Genomic DNA, 19491 nt, shown 5'->3' with positions numbered 1-19491 from the left:
GAGCACAGTGACTTTCAACGTGGCACCGTCATAGGATGCCACCTTTCCAACAAGTCAGTTAGTCAAATTTCTGCCCTGCTAGAGTTGCCCCGGTCAACTGTAATTGCTGTTATTGTGATGTGGAAACGTCTAGGAGCAACAACAGCTCAGCCGCAAAGTGGTAGGCTCACAGAACGGGGCCACCGAGTGCTGAAGCACGTAGCGTGGTTGCAACACTCCCTACCGAATTCCAAACTGCCTCTGGAAGCAACGTCAGCACAATAACTTTTTGTTGGGAGCTTCATGAAATAGGTTTCCATGGCCGAGCAGTCACACATAAGCCTAAGATCACCATGCACAATGCCAAGCGTCGGCTGGAGTGGTGAAAGCTTGCCACATTGTACTCTGGAGCAGTGGAAACGCGTTCTCTGGAGGGATGAATCACACTTCACCATCTGGCAGTCCGAAGGAGAAATCTGGGTTTGGCAGATGCCAGCAGAACGCTACCTGCCTGAATTCATAGTGCCAACTGTAAAGTTTGGTGGAGGAGGAATAATGGTCTGGGGCTGTTTTTCATGGTTTGGGCTAGGCCCCTTAGTTCCAGTGAAGGGAAATCTTAATGATATAGCATACAATGACATTCTAGACTATTCTGTGCTTCCAACATTGTGGCAACAGTTTGGGGAAGGCCCTTTCCTGTTCCAAAATGACAATGTCCCTGTGGTTTGTCAAAATCGTTGTGGAAGAACTTGACTGGCCTGCACAGAGCCCTGACCTCAACCCCATCGAACACCTTTGGGATGAATTGAAACAGACTGTGAGCCAGGCCGAATTGCCCAACATCAGTGCCCGACCTCACTAATGCTTGTGGTTGAATGGAAGCAAGTCCCCACAGCAATGTTCCAACATCTAGTGGAAAGCCTTCCCAGAAGAGTGGAGACTTTTATAGCAGCAAAGGGGGACCAACTCCATATTAATGCCCTTTACTTTGGAATGAGATGTTCAACAAGCAGGTGTCCACATACTTTTGGTCATGTAGTGTATATTTCAGTTTACCCTTTACAAATATTGTCAGTAACACTTGGAAGTCCTGTCTCTTACTTTCCTCATTCACTCCTTTGTTCAATTCAAACGGTTTCCATGGTGGTAAACCACACCTGCATCCTTAATAAATATATTCAGGGGAAATTTGAAAAAAAAAAAAAACAGGAGTATAACTAAGGCTACTCCACAGAAAGGGCTGAAAACAATTTGGCCAAATGTATGGGTCAATAACTTAAATTAGAACGGTACGCACTCACATATTTAACTGTCCAATCTTTTCTGAAGTGGCATACAGGGCTTCAGGTATGACTTTCTGGAGTGGTACACAGGGCTTCAGGTATGACTTTCTGGAGTGGTACACAGGGCTTCAGGTATGACTTTCTGGAGTGGTACACAGGGCTTCAGGTATGACTTTCTGGAGTGGTACACAGGGCTTCAGGTATGACTTTCTGGAATGGTACACAGGGCTTCAGGTATGACTTTCTGGAGTGGTACACAGGGCTTCAGGTATGACTTTCTGGAGTGGTACACAGGGCTTCAGGTATGACTTTCTGGAGTGGTACACAGGGCTTCAGGTATGACTTTCTGGAGTGGTACACAGGGCTTCAGGTATGACTTTCTGGAGTGGTACACAGGGCTTCAGGTATGGCTTTCTGGAGTGGTACACAGGGCTTCAGGTATGACTTTCTGGAGTGGTACACAGGGTTTCAGGTATGACTTTCTGGAGTGGTACACAGGGTTTCAGGTATGACTTTCTGGAGTGGTCCACAGAGTCTCAGGTATGACTTTCTGGAGCGGTCCACAGAGACTCAGGTATGACTTTCTGGAGCGGTCCACAGGTCCTCAGGTATGACTTTCTGGAGCGGTCCACAGGGACTCAGGTATGACTTTCTGGAGTGGTCCACAGAGACTCAGGTATGACTTTCTGGAGTGGTCCACAGGTCCTCAGGTATGACCATCTGGAGTGGTACACAATGACTCAGGTATTAGAGGTAAACCAACTGGGAAGAAAGCCAACTGGCACGTTCATCTAAAGCACCTTGCATTGATATATATGGGAGATTTGAATGCACAAATCTCAAGTAAGGATTGGGCCCTTTCCTTTGAGAGGCTGATGCTGTGGAAGCTGCAGTGCCATGTGGGGACATTCATTTGTCATAATGACATTTAAACAACATGTAGTGAAGTGGGAAACCAAATACAAAGAATCCTCCTTCCCATAGTGCAAGCTAGTCTTTCGTGTGGTGTTCCTGCATCTGCTGCAAGAGCGTCTAGGATTGAGGTCCTGTCCCAATGACTTAAGTAACCACCGTTCCAAACCTCTACCCCTCCATGTCTGCAGATCCAAAGGGTCTGGCAGATGGGTATATGCAGTGTAATGGTGGAACTTCCACCATATAGCTTCTACCTTATGGATCTGCACAAATGGAAAAGTTAGGATGAAGGGGAAGGGAGTGAATGAGTCTGGTACTTTACAGGAGGAACAACAACCTTCAGACAACAAAGTAATGGCCACCCTCATTTCCCTCACTACCTTTCATTTGGCGATAAGAGAAAATTCATAGGTAGACTTCATTCAACCAGAGAAAGAGACACCCATGTGCGTGAACAGGACACCTGGAAAACATATTGGCATCTTATCAAACCAGAACTTCAAAATGATCAATTCTGTAATCTGTATCACACATTTATTTTTCATTGAACTTTTAACTTAAATTGAACCTTTATATAACTTTTTTTTGTTAATGTTTTACTTTTTTATTTCACCTTTAACCTAAATTGAACCTTTAAACAAATTAACTTATTTAACCTTTATTTAAGAATAATCTTAGACAGGTGGTAGACTTAAATATTGTGATCAATGTCATGGCAATTTAAGTATTCACGTAGCTGCTATTACTGATGGGTTTTGGCAATTTTTGTGCATATTACTTATTTTCCTAGTCACGGTCAGAACTGTAAACAAATCCAAATGCAATATAGAGAAAACATGATACAAATCAATAAAGGCCTTTCAATATTTACAAGGTTGCGTAGTCTTATCTAGTGTCTTGAAATTCATATTCTTGCATGGCAAACGTTTCAAAAGGAATAACTCAAATATTTAGTGAGGACTCTCCATCTGTACAGGTTAAATACTTTCAGGCAGCAGGGTATTATTGGTGATTGTACATTTGACTATCATGACATACAGTTAACGAGCATCTCTACAGAGCATTCACCTAGAGTCAACATAATAGTCGATGATTAGTACCTATTCGTTTCCCCAAGAAAGGCTTCACTTTATTCCACACATAATTATTCACATTGGAAAACCCTGACGAAGGCACACCATGGATAAAACAACAACCCAATTATTATTATTATTATTAGTATTATTATTATTTGGACTAGTTATATAATGTATATCCTTTCTGTACATCTATATACATACATATGTACACAACTGGGAAGAATCAAAGTGACAATGTGTATCCAAATCCAGGTTTCAAGACTGTGGATTGAAGGTTTTGCTAACAGCATGACTATCCATCCGTAGGTTGGTCATTTGAGCTACCCTGCATAGATGGAAGTGGCGAATGGCTGCTGCAGCCTTGCTGTGTGAAGGCGGTAGTGGGGTTGTTTTGGAGTAGACCGTGGGGTTGGAGCGGAGGCAAGAGGCTGTCCTTCAGTATACAGGTCCAAAATCCTCCATTTTTTCCTCCCCTGGGCACGATGATGTCATAATGGTCCAACATGGACGCTCACATTGATTCGCCCAGTCATCTTCCTATGTCACATAATGCAGCACTCACCAAATATTATGTCCAGTTCTTACACTGAATACATTATATATGGACCTGGATTGATTGAGAATTCAACAGCTTATTTCAGTCACCTTGACAGTTTCAGTCCTTTTAATGGCTAAAAATTTATTTTTAAATCCGGGACCACATTTCTGTACGTGAATAACAACTTAATCCATCCGAAGCCATCTCTCGTGTTGCAACACTCCAGATGCAAGACAAACAAAGGGGAACACAGAGACACATGCAGCTCCTTCCCCAATACAACACTGATCCTCAGGTTGACTTCACCATTCATCATAAAAACACCAAAACAAAAAGGGTAAAAAGAGGAGTGCAGCAAGATGTATTGCATGGTGGGCCTTTGGATGGCTATTGTTCTCTCCATCTCTCACTCTCTTTCTATCTCTTTGTCTCATACCATCTTATTGACACAAGGCCTCTTGAAGCTACCTGCGCTGCGCTGTTTCTGCACCTGACTGGCAGAACCATGGCGGGTCCGTCCACTGGTGGAGAGAGCCGCACTGGGGGAGAGCTGCACATTCTCTTTATCCACGCCTGGACAGAGGGAAGAAGAGAATAGAGAGGGAAGAAGAGAAGGAAGGGGAGAGTCATTTGCAGTCAGTCACTCAGATTCAATACCACTGTTGAACAGCAGATGGCACTGTGCCATAGTCCTTTCTTACAACCACACCAGCACAAACAACACGATTACCAACGGATTACTCTTTGCTTGGCAGTGGGTGGCAGACTTTAAATTGCTATTCTGGCACTGGGTACAGTTAGTGGGTTTCTCCCTTTTCACATTGGATTAGTTGTTTTGGTGTTTTTTTACTGAGGTGGATGAGTTTGCTTGACCTCGGGGGTCACAAGGTCAAAGAGCAAGAGTACCTGGGAGGAGGAGGTGTGGCGCAAAAACAGCTGACTTAGAGCAAGGCAGAGAGGCTTCACAGAGAGAGAGAAAGAGACAGAGAAACAAGAATGAATGACCAGAGCAACTGAGGACAAAGATGAGAAACACATTAAAACAAGGGAAACAGAACAAAAACAGGGAGAGAATGAGAGTCAAATACACTGAATGAAAAAATGAACAACAGACAGCAAGATGGATCTTTAGCATTGACATGAAGCAATGAAGAGATTTCAATCAGGTGGTTTTCAGATACAGACAGTTGAAAAGTATCCAGAAACAGAGTATAATGCAATAACGGGTGGCATTTCTATTTGTATTTTATTTATTTATTTTATTTTGTAGGAGTGGTGTTTTAAATGGCATGAATAACTATATTAAAGGCTACTAAGAATTAAATGTATATATTTTTGGGTGGAAAGGCTAACAAAATATTACATCTACTTCAGCAATATAGTACAAATACATAGCACAAATAATACAATGTATTTATTCTAGAAGTAATAACAAAAACACTGGTATTAGCTAGGTGATTCTAAAAGCTAGCAGCTAGCATAGTGAGAACAGCAGACAGAAATGGACGCGTGATGGGAGTTACCACTGTTTGCAAACTACAGGCTTGGCAGGACACCTAGAAATAACCCACAACAACAGCATCCTCAAACAGTTTGGGATACAGAGAAAGCTAGCGGGACACCTAGAAATAACCCACAACAGCAGCATCCTCAAACAGTTTGGGATACAGAGAAAGCTAGCGGGACACCTAGAAATAACCCACAACAACAGCACCTACACACACTTTGCTTGCTTCGAGATACTCTACAGCAGCAGTCCCCAACCCCCAGGCCGCGGACCGGTACCGGTCCGTGGGTCATTTGGTACCGGGCCGCAGAGAAAGAATAAATAACTTACATTATTTCCGTTTTATTTATTATCTGAGTCTGAACGATGTTTTATTTTGAAAAATGAACGCGGAGCACAGACACCTTCTCTTATACACAGAAATAAGATGTTTATCCCGAGGGAGATCGCTGGCCAGAGTGTTTGAATTACTAGAGCCGCTGCAGAGATTTCTCTCAGAAAAAAAGTCACCGCTGGCAGCACATTTCAGTGACGAGGAATGGGTCGCAAAACTCGCTTACTTGTGCGACATATTCAACCTGCTCAATGAACTCAATTGGTCACTTCAGGGGAAAATGACAACTGTCTTCAAGTTGGCAGATAAAGTAGCTGCATTTAAAGCCAAACTGGATTTGTGGGGACGGCGCGTGAACAGAGGTATATTTGACATGTTTCAAACATTCGCAGGTATTTTGGAAGAGACTGAGCCCAAGCCTTCATTGTTCCAGCTGGTGCAACGATCACCTGTCTCTGCTTTTAAAAGAGTTTGAGCGCTACTTCCCAACCACAAAAGACCCACAAACTGCCAAGGAATGGATCCGCGACCCATTTGTCAACAAACCAGGTGAATCCAGCATGTCTATGCAAGAGGAAGATCAACTGCTGGAGATCGCAAATGACGGCGGCCTTAAAAGTATGTTCGAGAAACAACTCTGCCGGTGTTCTGGATTAAAGTCACGGCAGAATACCCTGAGATCGCCACAACAGCACTGAAAACCCTGTTGCCATTTCCGACATCCTATTTGTGTGAAGTGGGATTTTCTGCAGTGAAAGCAACCAAAACAAAATGACGGAGTAGACTGGACATAAGCAACACACTTCGGGTGTCATTGTCTCCCATTACCCCTAGATGGGACCGTCTCGTTGCAGAGAAACAAGTGAGAAACACTGATTTAGCGTTATGGTGAGTTGTATTTTTCATGCACTTTATATATGTTTTTGTGTTGTATCTTATTTTTAAGGCATGTTTAAACGTTACCATAGCGACCAGAGAGTGTTAGGGGCAGAGAGGATGTTACTCATGTTATGTTGTTGGTGCGATGTTACGAGGACCGTGGATTCACAGTGGATTCACGTTTATTATTATATTTAAAAAATACCACCGTTTTTATGCCGGTCGTATCATTTTATTTTGTGTATTTATCTGCCACACCTTAAAGGCCGGTCCATGAAAATATTGTCTGACATTAAACCGGTCCGTGGCCCAAAAAAGGTTGGGGACCGCTTCTCTACAGAACACCTTACATTTGTAGGACTCAGCCTTCATCATAAGTATGATGTTAGTGGTGTATTTGTGTGTCTGCCGGTATGAATAAGTGGTGTGTGTTCAGGGGTGCTGGTCTCCAGTTGACTGTATTGTGTCCAGGTGTGTATACTCTGCTAACCTGGGGAGTGCTGTGAGGTGGCCAGGGAGGTCATGGAGTTGGAGAGGTTGAGGTTAGCGGTGATGCTGAGCTGGCTCTGGGTGACGGGGGGGTAAGGGGAGGTGGGGGTACGGAGCTGCTCCTCGCTCCTCTCCTCCTCTGTACCAGGCAGGTAGCGGTCAATCAAGGCCTCCAGGAACTTTACAATCAGCTCAGCGTAGTCTGGGATCTGAGTTTGCTGCTGGTTTGACATGGGATGGAGAAAGGAGGAGGAGGGCGATAGAGGTAGAGAAAAGGAGATGGATAAAGTCAGGTAGGGGGGTAGAATAGAGAGAGAGAGAGTGAGTGTGAGAGGAACAGGGACACAGGCCAACAGATATCACAGTGTAACCATCTAATGTCTCCCTGAGCTAAATCACAGGAAACATTGATCCTCAGCCTTTGGCCAGGCTTGAATACATTGTTTCCTGACTGACTTTCCCCCAAACAAGCAGATGGCAAATGACACCTTTTGTTTGTTGGAGGAAAGTGAAGCGAGGGATAATGGATACACAGTGAAAACAGAGAGAGTCTAAGAGCCCCTACAAGCTTCAAAGGGTCACATACAGTATTCTGTAGTGATGGGGGGATCAATACAGTTACATATAGGGATATTTCTGAAGCAGACATATGGTGAGCAATATGTTTGGAATTTCAAATTGCAATAAAATCACAGTGTCGAATAGCAATACATATCATATCAGCACCTAAGTATCATGAAGTTTCTGACAATTCCAAGCCCTAGTATTCTGCCCTCTGAGGAGTAAAAATAAGCAGACTAGGTACAGTGATCGAACAGTCCTGCATTTGATATAATACACAGTCATTTAGCAGACGTTTTGATCCAAACTGATTCACAATCAACACGTATTATATGTGGCCCCATTCTGAAACCAGACCTGCAACTCTGGTGTTGCTAACACTACAGAACCATCAGAGCTAGAAGCATCTCCTTGTCCCTGCTTGGGCTATTTACTCAGAACCATCATAAAGGGAAATTGATGTGGCCAGAGGGGAGACTGGGGAAGGGGGGTAGAAAGAGAGAGAGAGAGAGGAGGATGTCAAATAAATCTTGGGGCAATTGGCAGGCTCCCTGGCAAGGCAGTAATTGCTTACTGGGGCTGAATTCTTCCAGCACGGCCGCACTACCTTGGGGAGAATGAAAGGGAAATATGAGGTCAATGAATCATACCTTTGAGAAGGGTCCGGCAAACCTCCAAAGTCCGTTGAAGCCGAAGCCTGTGAGAGAGCGAGAGAGAGAGAGTAATGGAGGGAGGAAGGAAGGTATCATTGGCAATGTTATACTGCTAAAGAAGAAAACACTCCATAACAGTCAGGAGAGAGGGACGGGGCAGAGAGAGAGAAGAGAGAGAGAGGGACGGGGCAGAGAGAGAGAAGAGAGAGAGAGGGACGGGGCAGAGAGAGAGAAGAGAGAGAGAGGGACGGGGCAGAGAGAGAGAAGAGAGAGAGAGGGACGGGGCAGAGAGAGAGAAGAGAGAGAGAGGGACGGGGCAGAGAGAGAGAAGAGAGAGAGAGGGACGGGGCAGAGAGAGAGAGAGAGAGAGAGAGAGGGACGGAAGCAGAGAGAGAGAAGAGAGAGAGAGGGACGGGGCAGAGAGAGAGAAGAGAGAGAGAGGGACGGGGCAGAGAGAGAGAAGAGAGAGAGAGGGACGGGGCAGAGAGAGATGAAGAGAGAGAGAGGGACGGGGCAGAGAGAGAGAAGAGAGAGAGAGGGACGGGGCAGAGAGAGAGAAGAGAGAGAGAGGGACGGGGCAGAGAGAGAGAAGAGAGAGAGAGGGACGGGGCAGAGAGAGAGAAGAGAGAGAGAGGGACGGGGCAGAGAGAGAGAAGAGGGAGAGAGGGACGGGGCAGAGAGAGAGAGGGACGGGGCAGAGGGAGATGAAGGATGAGAGTTGAGCGGTAGAGAAGGAGATGGGGACAGAGACAGAGAAAGGGAGGGAGGCAGGAGAGATGGAGGATGAGAGGTAGAGAAGGAGATAGGGACAGAGAGACAGACAGAGATAGACAGAGTGAGAGAGAGAGAGAGAGACTCAGTGAGCATAGCCTTGTTATTGAGAAAGGCCGCCGTAGGCAGACCTGGCTCTCAAGAGAAGACAGGCTGTGCGCACACTGCCCACAAAATGAGGTGGAAACTAAGCTTCCTAACCTCCTTCCAAGTGTATAAACACATATTTCCCTCAGATTACACAGACCCACAAAGAATTTGAAAACAAACCCAATTTTGATAAACTCACATATCTATTGGGTGAAATACCACAGTGTGCCATCACAGCAGCAATATTTGTGACATGTTGCCACAAGGGCAACCAGTGAAGAACAAACGCCATTGTATATAAAACCCATATTTATGTTTATTTATTTTCCCTTTTGTACTTTAACTATTTGCACATAATATGACATTTGAAATGTCTTTATTCTTTTGGAACTTCTGTGAGTGTAATGTTAACAAACAGTATCTACTCATTCCAGGGTTTTTCTTTATTTTTACTATTTTATACCTTGTAGAATAATAGTGAAGACATCAAACTATGAAATAACACATGGAATCATGTAGTTACCAAAAAGGTGTTAAACAAACCAAAATATATCTTACATTTGAGATTCTTCAAAGTAGCTACTCTTTGCCTAGATGACAGCTTTGCACACTCTTGGCATTCTCTCAATCAGCTTCACCTGGAATGCTTTTCCAACAGCCTTGAAGCAGTTCCAACACATGCTGAGCACGTGTAGGCCGCCTTTCCTTCACTCCGCGGTCCAACTCATCCCACACCATCTCAATTGGTTTGGAACGGCAGGTAGCCTAGTGGTTAGAGCGTTGGGCCAGTAACCAAAAGGATGCAAGATCAAATCCCCGAGCTGATAAGGTAAAATTATGTCGTTCTGCCCCTGAACAAGGCAGTTAACCCACTGTTCCTAGGCCATCATTGTAAATAAGAATTAGTTCTTAACTGACTTGCCTAGATAAATAAAGGTTAAATAAAAAATGTAATAAAAATTGGGTTGAGGTCAGGTGATTGTGGAGGCCAAGTCATCTGATGCAGCACTCCATCACTCTCCTTGGTCAAATATCCCTTACACAGCCTGGAGGTGTGTTGGGTCATTGTCCTATTGAAAGCAAATTATAGTACCACTAAGCACAAACCAGATGGGATGGTGTATCCCTGCAGAATGCTGTGGTAGCCATGCTGGTTAAGTGTGCCTTGAATTCTAAATAAATCACTGACAGTGTCACCAGCAAAGCACCCCCACACCACCTCCTCCATGCTTCATGGTGGGAACTACAGATGCGGAGATCATACGTTGACCTACTCTGCGTCTCACAAAGACACGCAATTGGAACCAAAAATCTCAAATTTGGACTCATCAGACCCAAGGACAGATCTAATGTCCATTGCTCATGTTTCTTGGCCGAAGCAAGTCTCTTCTTCTTATTGGTGTCCTTTAGTAGTGGTTTCTACGCAGTAATTCGACCATGAAGGTCTGATTCACACAGTCTCCTCTGAACAGTTGATGTTGAGATGTGTCTGTTACTTGAACTTGTGAAGAATTTATTTGGGCTGCAATTTCTGAGGCTGGTAACTAGTGAACTTATTCTCTGCAGCAGAGGTAACTCTGGGTCTTCCTTTCCTGTGGTGGTCCTCATGAGAGCTAGTTTCATCATAGCGCTTGATGGTTTTTGCGACTGCACCTGAAGAAACTTTCAAAGTTCTTGAAATTTCTGGATTGACATTCATGTCTTAAAGTAATGATGGACTGTCATTTATCTTTGCTTATTTGAGCTGTTCTTTCCATAATATGGACTTGGTCTTTGACCAAATAGGGCTATCTTCTGTATACCACCCCTACCTTGTCACAACACAACTGATTGACTCAACCGCATTAAGTAAAGAAATTCCACAAATTAACTTTTAACAAAGCACACCTGTTAATTGAAATGCATTCATGAAGCTGGTTGAGAGAATACCAAGAGTGTGCAAAGCTGTCATCAAGGCAAAGGGTAGCTACTTTGAAGAATCTCAAATGTAAGATATATTTTGGTTTGTTTAACACCTTTTTGGTTACTACATTATTCCATATGTGTTATTACATAGTTTGATGTCTTCACTATTATTCTACAAGGTATAAAATAGTAAAAATAAAGAAAAACCCTGGAATAAGTAGGTGTGTCCAAACTTTTGACTGGTACTGTATGTTTCCCATGCCAATAAAGCCCCTTGAAATGGAATTGAATTGAGAGCGAGAGGACAGAGAAAAAGGGAGGGGCAGAGAGAGCTGAAGGATGGGAGATGAGGTCGGGGAGGTGATAGGGACTGAGATAGACAGAGAGAGAGATGGGTAGAGCAGGTCTGTAGATGAATGTACATACTCTGTAGATAGGAGGGTTGGTATTGTGGAGGAGACTCTTCATGGTAAACTACACTCTGAACGATGCCATGCACTGGGTTCAGCAGGTTGGTATCCTGGCACATGGACAGCAGCGTGTTGATCTTGGAGTCCAGCAGGTTGTGGCTGAGGAGAGGAGGAAACGCATTAAGATCAACATCGGCTAGGTAGGTTGGCCACAATCATTAGACACCACACTCCGCATCACCCTTTCCCAGTGACCTTGTCAACACTTATCATGACAGGACTCTAACACACTGGTGAATAACTAGGCCTCATACGAGACAGTTCTCAAGCTAAACTATATTTTGAAGCCGTGACATTTTGCTGGTAGAGAGAGTGCTCCTTCAACTGAAACTACAAACAACTACCCACATATAACGTATGCATGTGTGGGTGGGCTAAACACTTTCTGACTCACAGGGACTCTACTATTAACCCCTAAAATAAACTGAACCCAAACTACATCTCTAGCTAGGTCAACCACACTACAACTCCCATGATGAATTTGGGGAAGGACAGGCCCCTTCTCAGAAGATCAGTGGTCTTTCCTCCACCCAAAAAACAACCACCTTGGGCCAAAACAGAGAGCTATCCAACATTCAAGCTCTCAAATAATTTCCCCAAGTTTTCTCCATTCTCTAGATTTGCTTATGGAAAAAGTAGGGCTTAGGCTATGTATTTGGTTTTGCCTGGGGCATTATCGGGCATGTTTACTTACACGACGGGAAAGACCTTAGGGAAGACGACGCTAGCTTCAGCTAGATACTCGTACAGGATCCTCTGGTCAAAGTCGTCTGTGGTGTACTTGACCTGGGTGGCCTTGGACAGAGAAACAGAGAGCATGCGTTTACAGACTGAACCAGTTATATACAGCAGAAGGCTGTACGCTATGTTGCTGCCTCCCTATGTGCATTCATGATGACTAATTGGACCATAGCAGTAGCTAGTGGTCCACCGAGTATGTTACACATACAGTACCAGTCAGAAGTTTGGACACACCTACTCATTCCAGGGTTTTTCTTTATTTTTAAACTGGTTGAGAGAATGCCAAGAGTGTGCAAAGCTGTCATCAAGGCAAAGGGTGGCTACTTTGAAGAATCTCAAATACAAAATATATTTTGATTTGTTTAACACTTTTTTGGTTACTACATGATTCCATATGTGTTATTTCATAGTTTTGATGTCTTAACTATTATTCTACAATGTAGAAAATAGTAAAAATAAAGAAAAACCCTTGAATGAGTAGGTGTGTCCAGACTGTTGACTGTTACATAAGGTTTGCTTATTTTATTACCTGCTTTATAAGTACTTCTTATTTTATTACCTGCTTTATTACCCACTAGCACAAGCATTTCACTACACTCGCATTAACATCTGCTAACCATGTGTATGTGACAAATAAAATGTGATTTGATAGGTACTTCTTATTTTATTACCCACTTTATAAGTACTTCTTATTTTATTACCCACTTTATAAGTACTTCTTATTTTATTACCCACTTTATAAGTACTTCTTATTTTATTACCCGCTTTATAAGTACTTCTTATTTTATTACCCGCTTTATAAGTACTTCTTATTTTATTACCCACTTTATAAGTACTTCTTATTTTGCCAGGTGTGAGTTTCTTGTGTGTGTGTGTGTGTGTGTGTGTGTGTGTGTGTGTGTGTGTGTTCTTCCCCTCACCAGCACAGTGAGCAGCAGGGCCTGGACTTTGGGGTCAGTCAGCACCTCCTCGTCCAGTAGGACGTTGGACTCTGTCACCGACACCTTGCGGAGGTGGGAGTGGCCCATTCTTTGTCTGTCTATCTCGTAGGCGTTCTCGGCCACACACCTCACCTTAGGCGGGGTGGTGACGCCAGACTCCGTCTCTGGTCTCTTCGGTGCTTTGGAGTCGGATATCAGGTGATCAAAACTGTTCCTGTAGTCTGGAGAAATACACCACAGACAGACAGTGTCGAGGTAATGATTGAAGAGGGTGAGGAGAGGGTCTAGGGAATAAGGTTGTGAGTGGTGACATGGGATGTCTATCTTACATCAGCTGTGTATTTCTTGAGATGTAACTTACACTGTAGTCAATGTTGCCTGATCATAATCAGCATGAGCAGGGCTTCCAAGCATACACAGTATACACCCAATAAAACGGCTTGCATGATACACCTCTTGAGCAGCAGTATAAAGAAATATTTTTTAATTGAACCTTTAACTACAGTGGCAAGAAAAAGTATGTGAACCCTTTGGAATTACCTGGAGTTCTGAATAAATTGGTCATCAAATTTGATCTGATCTTTATCTAAGTCACAACAATAGACAGTGTGCTTAAACTAATAACACACAAATTGTATTATTCTTGTCTACACTGTATACATAATTTAAACATTCACAGTGTAGGTTGGAAAAAGTATAGGCTAGGCTAATGACTTCTACAAAAACTAATTGGAGTCAGGAGTCAGCTAACCGGGAGTCCAATCAATGAGACGAGATTGGAGATGTTGGTTAGAGCTGCCCTGCCCTATTAAAAACACTCACAAAATTTGAGTTTGCTATTCACAAGCAGCATTGCCTGATGTGAACCATGCCTCGAACAAAAGAGATCTCAGAAGACCTAAGATTAAGAATTGTTGACTTGCATAAAGCTGGAAAGGGTTACAAAAGTATCTCTAAAAGCCTTGACGTTCATCAGTCCATGGTAAGACAAATTGCCTATAAACGGAGAAAGTTTAGCACTGTTGCTACTCTCCCTAGGAGTGGCCATCCTGCAAAGATGACTGCAAGAGCACAGCACAGAATGCTCAATGAGGTTAAGAACAATCCTAGAGTTTCAGCTGAAGACTTACAGAAATCTCTGGAACATGCTAACATCTCTGTTGACGAGTCTATGATATGTAAAACACTAAACAAGAATGGTGTTCATGGGAGGACACCACGGAAGAAGCCACTGCTGTCCAAAAAAAACACTGTTGCACTTCTGAAGTTTGCATAAGTGCGCCTGGATGTTCCACAGCGCTACTGGCAAAATATTCTGTGGACAGATGAAACTACAGTTGAGTTGTTTGGAAGGAACACACAACACTATGTGTGGAGAAAAAAAGGCACAGCACACCAACATCAGAACCTCATCCCAACTGTAAATTATGGTGGACGGAGCATCAATGTTTAGGGCTGCTTTGCTGCCTCAAGGCCTGGGCAGCTTGCAATAAGACGATAAACTTGCAAATTCATTTTTCCAAGACATTTTGCAGGAGAATGTTAGGCTATCTGTCCTCCAATTGAAGCTCAATAGAAGTTGGGTGATGCAACAGGACAACGACCCAAAACAGAAATAAATCAACAACAGAATGGTTTTAAAAGAAGAAAATACACCTTCTGGAGTGGCCCAGTCAGAGTCCTGACCTCAACCCGATTGAGATGCTTTGGCATGACCTCAAGAGAAAGGTTCACACCAGACATCCCAAGAATATTGCTGAACTGAAACAGTTTTGTAAAGAGGAATGGTCCAAAATTCCTCCTGACTGTTGTACAGGTCTGATCCGCAACTACAGAAAACGTTTGGTTGAGGTTATTGCTGCCAAAGGAGGGTCAACCAGTTATTAAATCTAAGGGTTCACATACTTGTTCCACCCTGCAGTGTGAATGTTTACATGGTGTGTTCAATAAAGGCATGAAAACATATAATTGTTTGTGTGTTATTAGTTTCAGCAGACTGTCTTTGTCTATTGTTGTGACCTAGATTAAGATCAGATCAAATTTTATGACCAATTTATGCAGAAATCCAGGTATTTCCAAAGAGTTCACATACTTTTTCTTGCCACTCTAGGCAAGTCAGTTATAAATAATAATTTGTTCTAATGACAGCCTACCCAGGCCAAACCTGGACAACACTGGGCCAATTGCACGCCGCCCTATGGGCCTCCCAATCACGGCCGGATGTGATAAAGCCTGGATTCGAACTAGGGACTGTAGTGACGCCTCTTGCACTGAGATGCAGTGCCTTAGACCACTGCGCCACTCGGGAGCCCAAAAAACAATGCTAAGGGGAACTCTTAGACAACATTAACAGTGTTGTTTAGCAGCAACGCTATAGTTACCCAGCAGCTTCTTGGTGTTGGCATGGGAGGCCTGGCCCATGTCCAGGCTCATGGACTTCCGTGTACGGGGGCTGATCTGCCCCACCGTGGGGTAGTAGGCATTCAGATAGCGCTCTGACACCTTGGGAGACGCCCACGGCTGGAACTCTCTCAGTGTCCTGAGGGGAGGAGATGGGGGCTACAGGTAAGGATATAACTATTCAAGCTTGATTGTAAATATATTTACCAACAACAGGTATTACAGAAAATGACTGACGCAACTTTGGATAAAGATAAAACCTATTCAGGTTCTAAGTGTCTGATGTAGAATGCGCCTCACCTGAAGCTGGCGTCAGTGTGGTGCAGAGAGTAGGTATCCATGGGAACGTTCTCCATGCCCATCTCAGACAGCAACAGAGACTTCCTGTGTTTTAGACTGCAGCGACTACGCACCTCCTCTGACACGGTGAGCAGGGCTGCACACACACATTCAGTCATACACAGACAGTCACACACATTCAGTCACACACAGACAGTCACACACAGATAGTCACACACAGACAATCACACACAGACAGTCACACACATTCAGTCACACACATTCAGTCACACACAGACAGTCACACACAGACAGTCACACACAGACAGTCACACACAGACAGTCACACACAGACAGTCACACACAGACAGTCACCAGAGCAGAGTGAAAACCAGTGATGGGATCATTGCAGAAACATTTATGATGAGGTGACAATTCCTTATTTTACATGATTTTAAAAAAAAAGACATATTTATTCACGGAAAACGAACATTCCAAATAAAACAAGGACTGCAGCCCCCCCCCGCCTTCGTGGCTGACGTGAGTAAAACATTTAAACGTGTTAACCCTCGCAAGGCAGACGGCATCCTGGTGTAAATACACGGCTGGCTGGTGTATTTACAGACATATTCAATCTCTCCCTATCCCAGTCTGCTGTCCCCACATGCTTCAAGATGGCCACCATTGTTCCTGTTCCCAAGAAAGCTACGGTAACTGAACTAAAGGACTACCGCCCCGTAGCACTCACTTCTGTTATCATGAAGTGCTTTGAGAGACTAGTCAAGATCATATCACCTCCACCTTACCGACCACCCTAGACCCACTTGAGATTGCATACCGCCCCAACAGATCCACAGACGATGCAATCACCATCTCACTGCACACTGCCCTATCCCATCTGGACAAGAGGAATAACCATGTAAGAATGCTGTTCATTGTCTACAACTCAGTGTTCAACACCATAGAACCCTGGGTCTCAAACCCTCCCTGTGCAATTGGGTCCTGGACTTTCTGACGGGCCGCCCACAGGTGGTGAAGGAAGGAAACAACTCTCTACTTCGCTGACCCTCAACACAGGGCCCCACAAGGGTGCGTGCTCAGCCCTCTCCTGTACTCCCTGTTCACACACGACTGTGTGGCCATGCACGCCTCAAACTCAATCATCAAGTTTGCAGACGACACAACAGTAGTGGGCATGATTACGAACAACAACGAGACAGCCTATAGGGAGGAGGTGAGGGCACTCAGAGTGTGGTGTCAGGAAAACAACCTCACTCAACGTCATCAAAACAAAGGAGATGATCGTGGACTTCAGGAAACAGCAGAGGGAGCACCCCCCTATCCACATCGACGGGACAGCAGTGGAGAAGGTGGAGAGTTTTAAGTTCCTCGGCGTACACATCACAGACAAACTGAAATGGTCCACCCACACAGACAGTGTGGTGAAGAAGGCGCAACAATGCCTCTTCAACCTCAGGAGGCTGAAGAAATTTGGCTTGTCACCCAAAACCCTGACAAACTTTTACAGATGCACAATTGAGAGCATCCTGTCGGCCTGTATCACCGCCTGGTACGGCAACTGCAACACCCTCAACTGCAAGGCTCTCCAGAGGGTAGTGAGGTCTGCACAACACATCACCGGGGGCAAACTACCTGCCCTCCAGGACACCTACAGCACCCGATGTCACAGGAAGGCCAAAAAGATCATCAAGGACAACAACCACCCAAGTCACTGCCTGTTCACACCACTACCATCCAGAAGAACATGTCAGTACAGGTGCATCAAAGCAGGGACCTAGAGACTGAAAAACAGCTTCTATCTCAAGGCCATCAGACTGTTAAACAGCCATCACTAACACAGAGAGGCTGCTGCCTACACTGAGACGCAATCACTGGACACTTTAATAAATGGATCACTAGTTACTTTAAACAATGCCACTTTAAATAATGCCACTTGAATAATGTTTACATATCTTATATCACATGTATATACCGTATTTTATACCATCTATTGTACCTTGCCTATGCCGCTCGGCCATCGCTCATCCATATACTTACATGTACATATTCTAATTCACCCCTTTAGATGTGTGTGTATTAGGTAGTTGTTGGGGAATTGTTAGATATTACTGCACTGTCGGAACTAGAAGCACAAGCATTTCGCTACACTCGCATTAACATCTGCTAACCATGTGTATGTGACAAATAACATTTGAATTGATGAATAATAAAAAAACTACAAGGTACAATACTACAATTTCAACAAATAAACCATTATATCAATATAAACAACTGCAATCCTCAATGAATACATTTAACACCACAGTCTTCAACTTACCTACCGGCACCAGGAAATCAAGATACAAGGAATTTTGCAGGTTATTCCAACAATGGGGGGCACAATATGACAGGCCATCATATCTGTTTTACAAACATGTTTTTAAAGCAACACACTGCTTGCTATCCAAATAGCACATTGCAGATCCAGTGAGTTGACAGAGAGGTCTGGTTAGTCAGTGTATAGGAGACTGACTGGAACTGACCTGCCAGGTAGGCCACGCTTTGGGTGTTGACCTCAAACTTGTCACAGTTGAGGTGTTTTCCCACCAAGGCCAGCAGCGTGTGGAGGATACGTACTGTCCGAGCCACCGTGGTGAGGGACGGGTGTCTGTAGCCTTCACATAGACACACACACAGGAGAAGGAAAACAGAGTGGCACATTAGTCATAGCCCTACACCACTCCACTGCTAGCTTGGTACATTTTAGCACGGCCACATTAATTCAACACGGTTAGCAGTAAAACACATCAAGAGCTACAGAGTACACAACACTAAATGCAGCTAGTGACAAGTACAGACTACAGAGACAAGTGAAAACACCAACAACTGCTGCCAAGCTCTTTGTCACTGCAGGACAAGTCAATAGAGCCAGTTTTAGTCTGACAGTGGGGAAGACAGGTTTTCATCAGTGGCTCAGCAAGTCAGGCCAATGTCTTTCATCCATCTATTCTTTACCTAGCTAGATTAGAACCAAAACAAACTACATAATTTCAAACATGTTATGAATGTTTACTTAAGCGATAGGGACAGAGAAGCTGCGGTTTATATGAAACGCAGTACAGTCACAGGAATGGAAGTTTCTCGGGCTGAGACGCAGTCAGGTGCCCTGTGACCTCTCCCTTACCTTTGAGCAGGTGTCCCACCAGTGCGAAGTTGAAGTTGGAGCTGAAGTTGAGGCCCACAAAGTGGTCCATCTGTTTACAGTGCCACTCCAGAGGACGCCTGATCTCCATAAACACCTCTTCTGGACTCTTGATTGGGGGGGAATGTAGAAACAAATAAATATGGTCATTTAGCAGATACTTCTTCACACATATCCAGCATATAAATAGTGTCAATATGTGATGAATATGTTGAATTTTTGTCATTGAACCGAAAGTGAATATGTGTGTGTCTGTGTGGTTGCGGTGTGTAAGTTATTTTATAACTGCCGGGTCAAAAATAACTGCCGGGTACATTCTTTGTAACCTGGTTGTGTACAGCTTTCATGGAAATATGAACAAAGGCGATGTTTCACTTTTTCTGATGTTGGGGTCCCTCTAGGAAAAGTAATCAAACTTAAAGTTGAAAAAATATAATTTAGGGGGTTTTCTCTGCTGTTAAACATAGTGGTGGGT

At 44.0% G+C, this 19491-nt stretch overlaps 1 protein-coding gene across 8 annotated transcripts in view; it reads right to left on the bottom strand.

Moving 5' to 3' along the window:
• Positions 1-1537: 1537 nt before the first annotated feature.
• The window catches only part of LOC106581254 (neurofibromin), a 104245-nt gene continuing 86291 nt past the window's right edge, over positions 1538-19491 (bottom strand). For 3 of the 8 annotated variants that reach the window (XM_014163189.2, XM_014163194.2, XM_014163195.2), the window contains 11 exons: positions 18999-19125; positions 18358-18489; positions 15836-15971; positions 15517-15674; positions 13115-13356; positions 12148-12248; positions 11410-11552; positions 8215-8261; positions 7005-7224; positions 4701-4754; positions 1538-4367 (listed from right to left, as the gene is read on the bottom strand). In XM_014163189.2, coding sequence (XP_014018664.1) covers positions 4225-4367; positions 4701-4754; positions 7005-7224; positions 8215-8261; positions 11410-11552; positions 12148-12248; positions 13115-13356; positions 15517-15674; positions 15836-15971; positions 18358-18489; positions 18999-19125 — 1503 coding nt within the window. In that variant the 3' untranslated portion in view covers positions 1538-4224. The remainder of the gene's footprint in view (positions 4368-4700; positions 4755-7004; positions 7225-8214; positions 8262-11409; positions 11553-12147; positions 12249-13114; positions 13357-15516; positions 15675-15835; positions 15972-18357; positions 18490-18998; positions 19126-19491) is intronic. The other 5 variants (XM_014163193.2, XM_014163199.2, XM_014163191.2 and 2 more) reach the window with 4 other exon arrangements.

This window comes from Salmo salar, chromosome ssa20, assembly GCF_905237065.1.
Source record: "Salmo salar chromosome ssa20, Ssal_v3.1, whole genome shotgun sequence".
In the NCBI taxonomy this organism is placed as follows: domain Eukaryota; kingdom Metazoa; phylum Chordata; class Actinopteri; order Salmoniformes; family Salmonidae; genus Salmo; species Salmo salar.
This window is presented reverse-complemented; position numbering and strand designations above follow the sequence as displayed.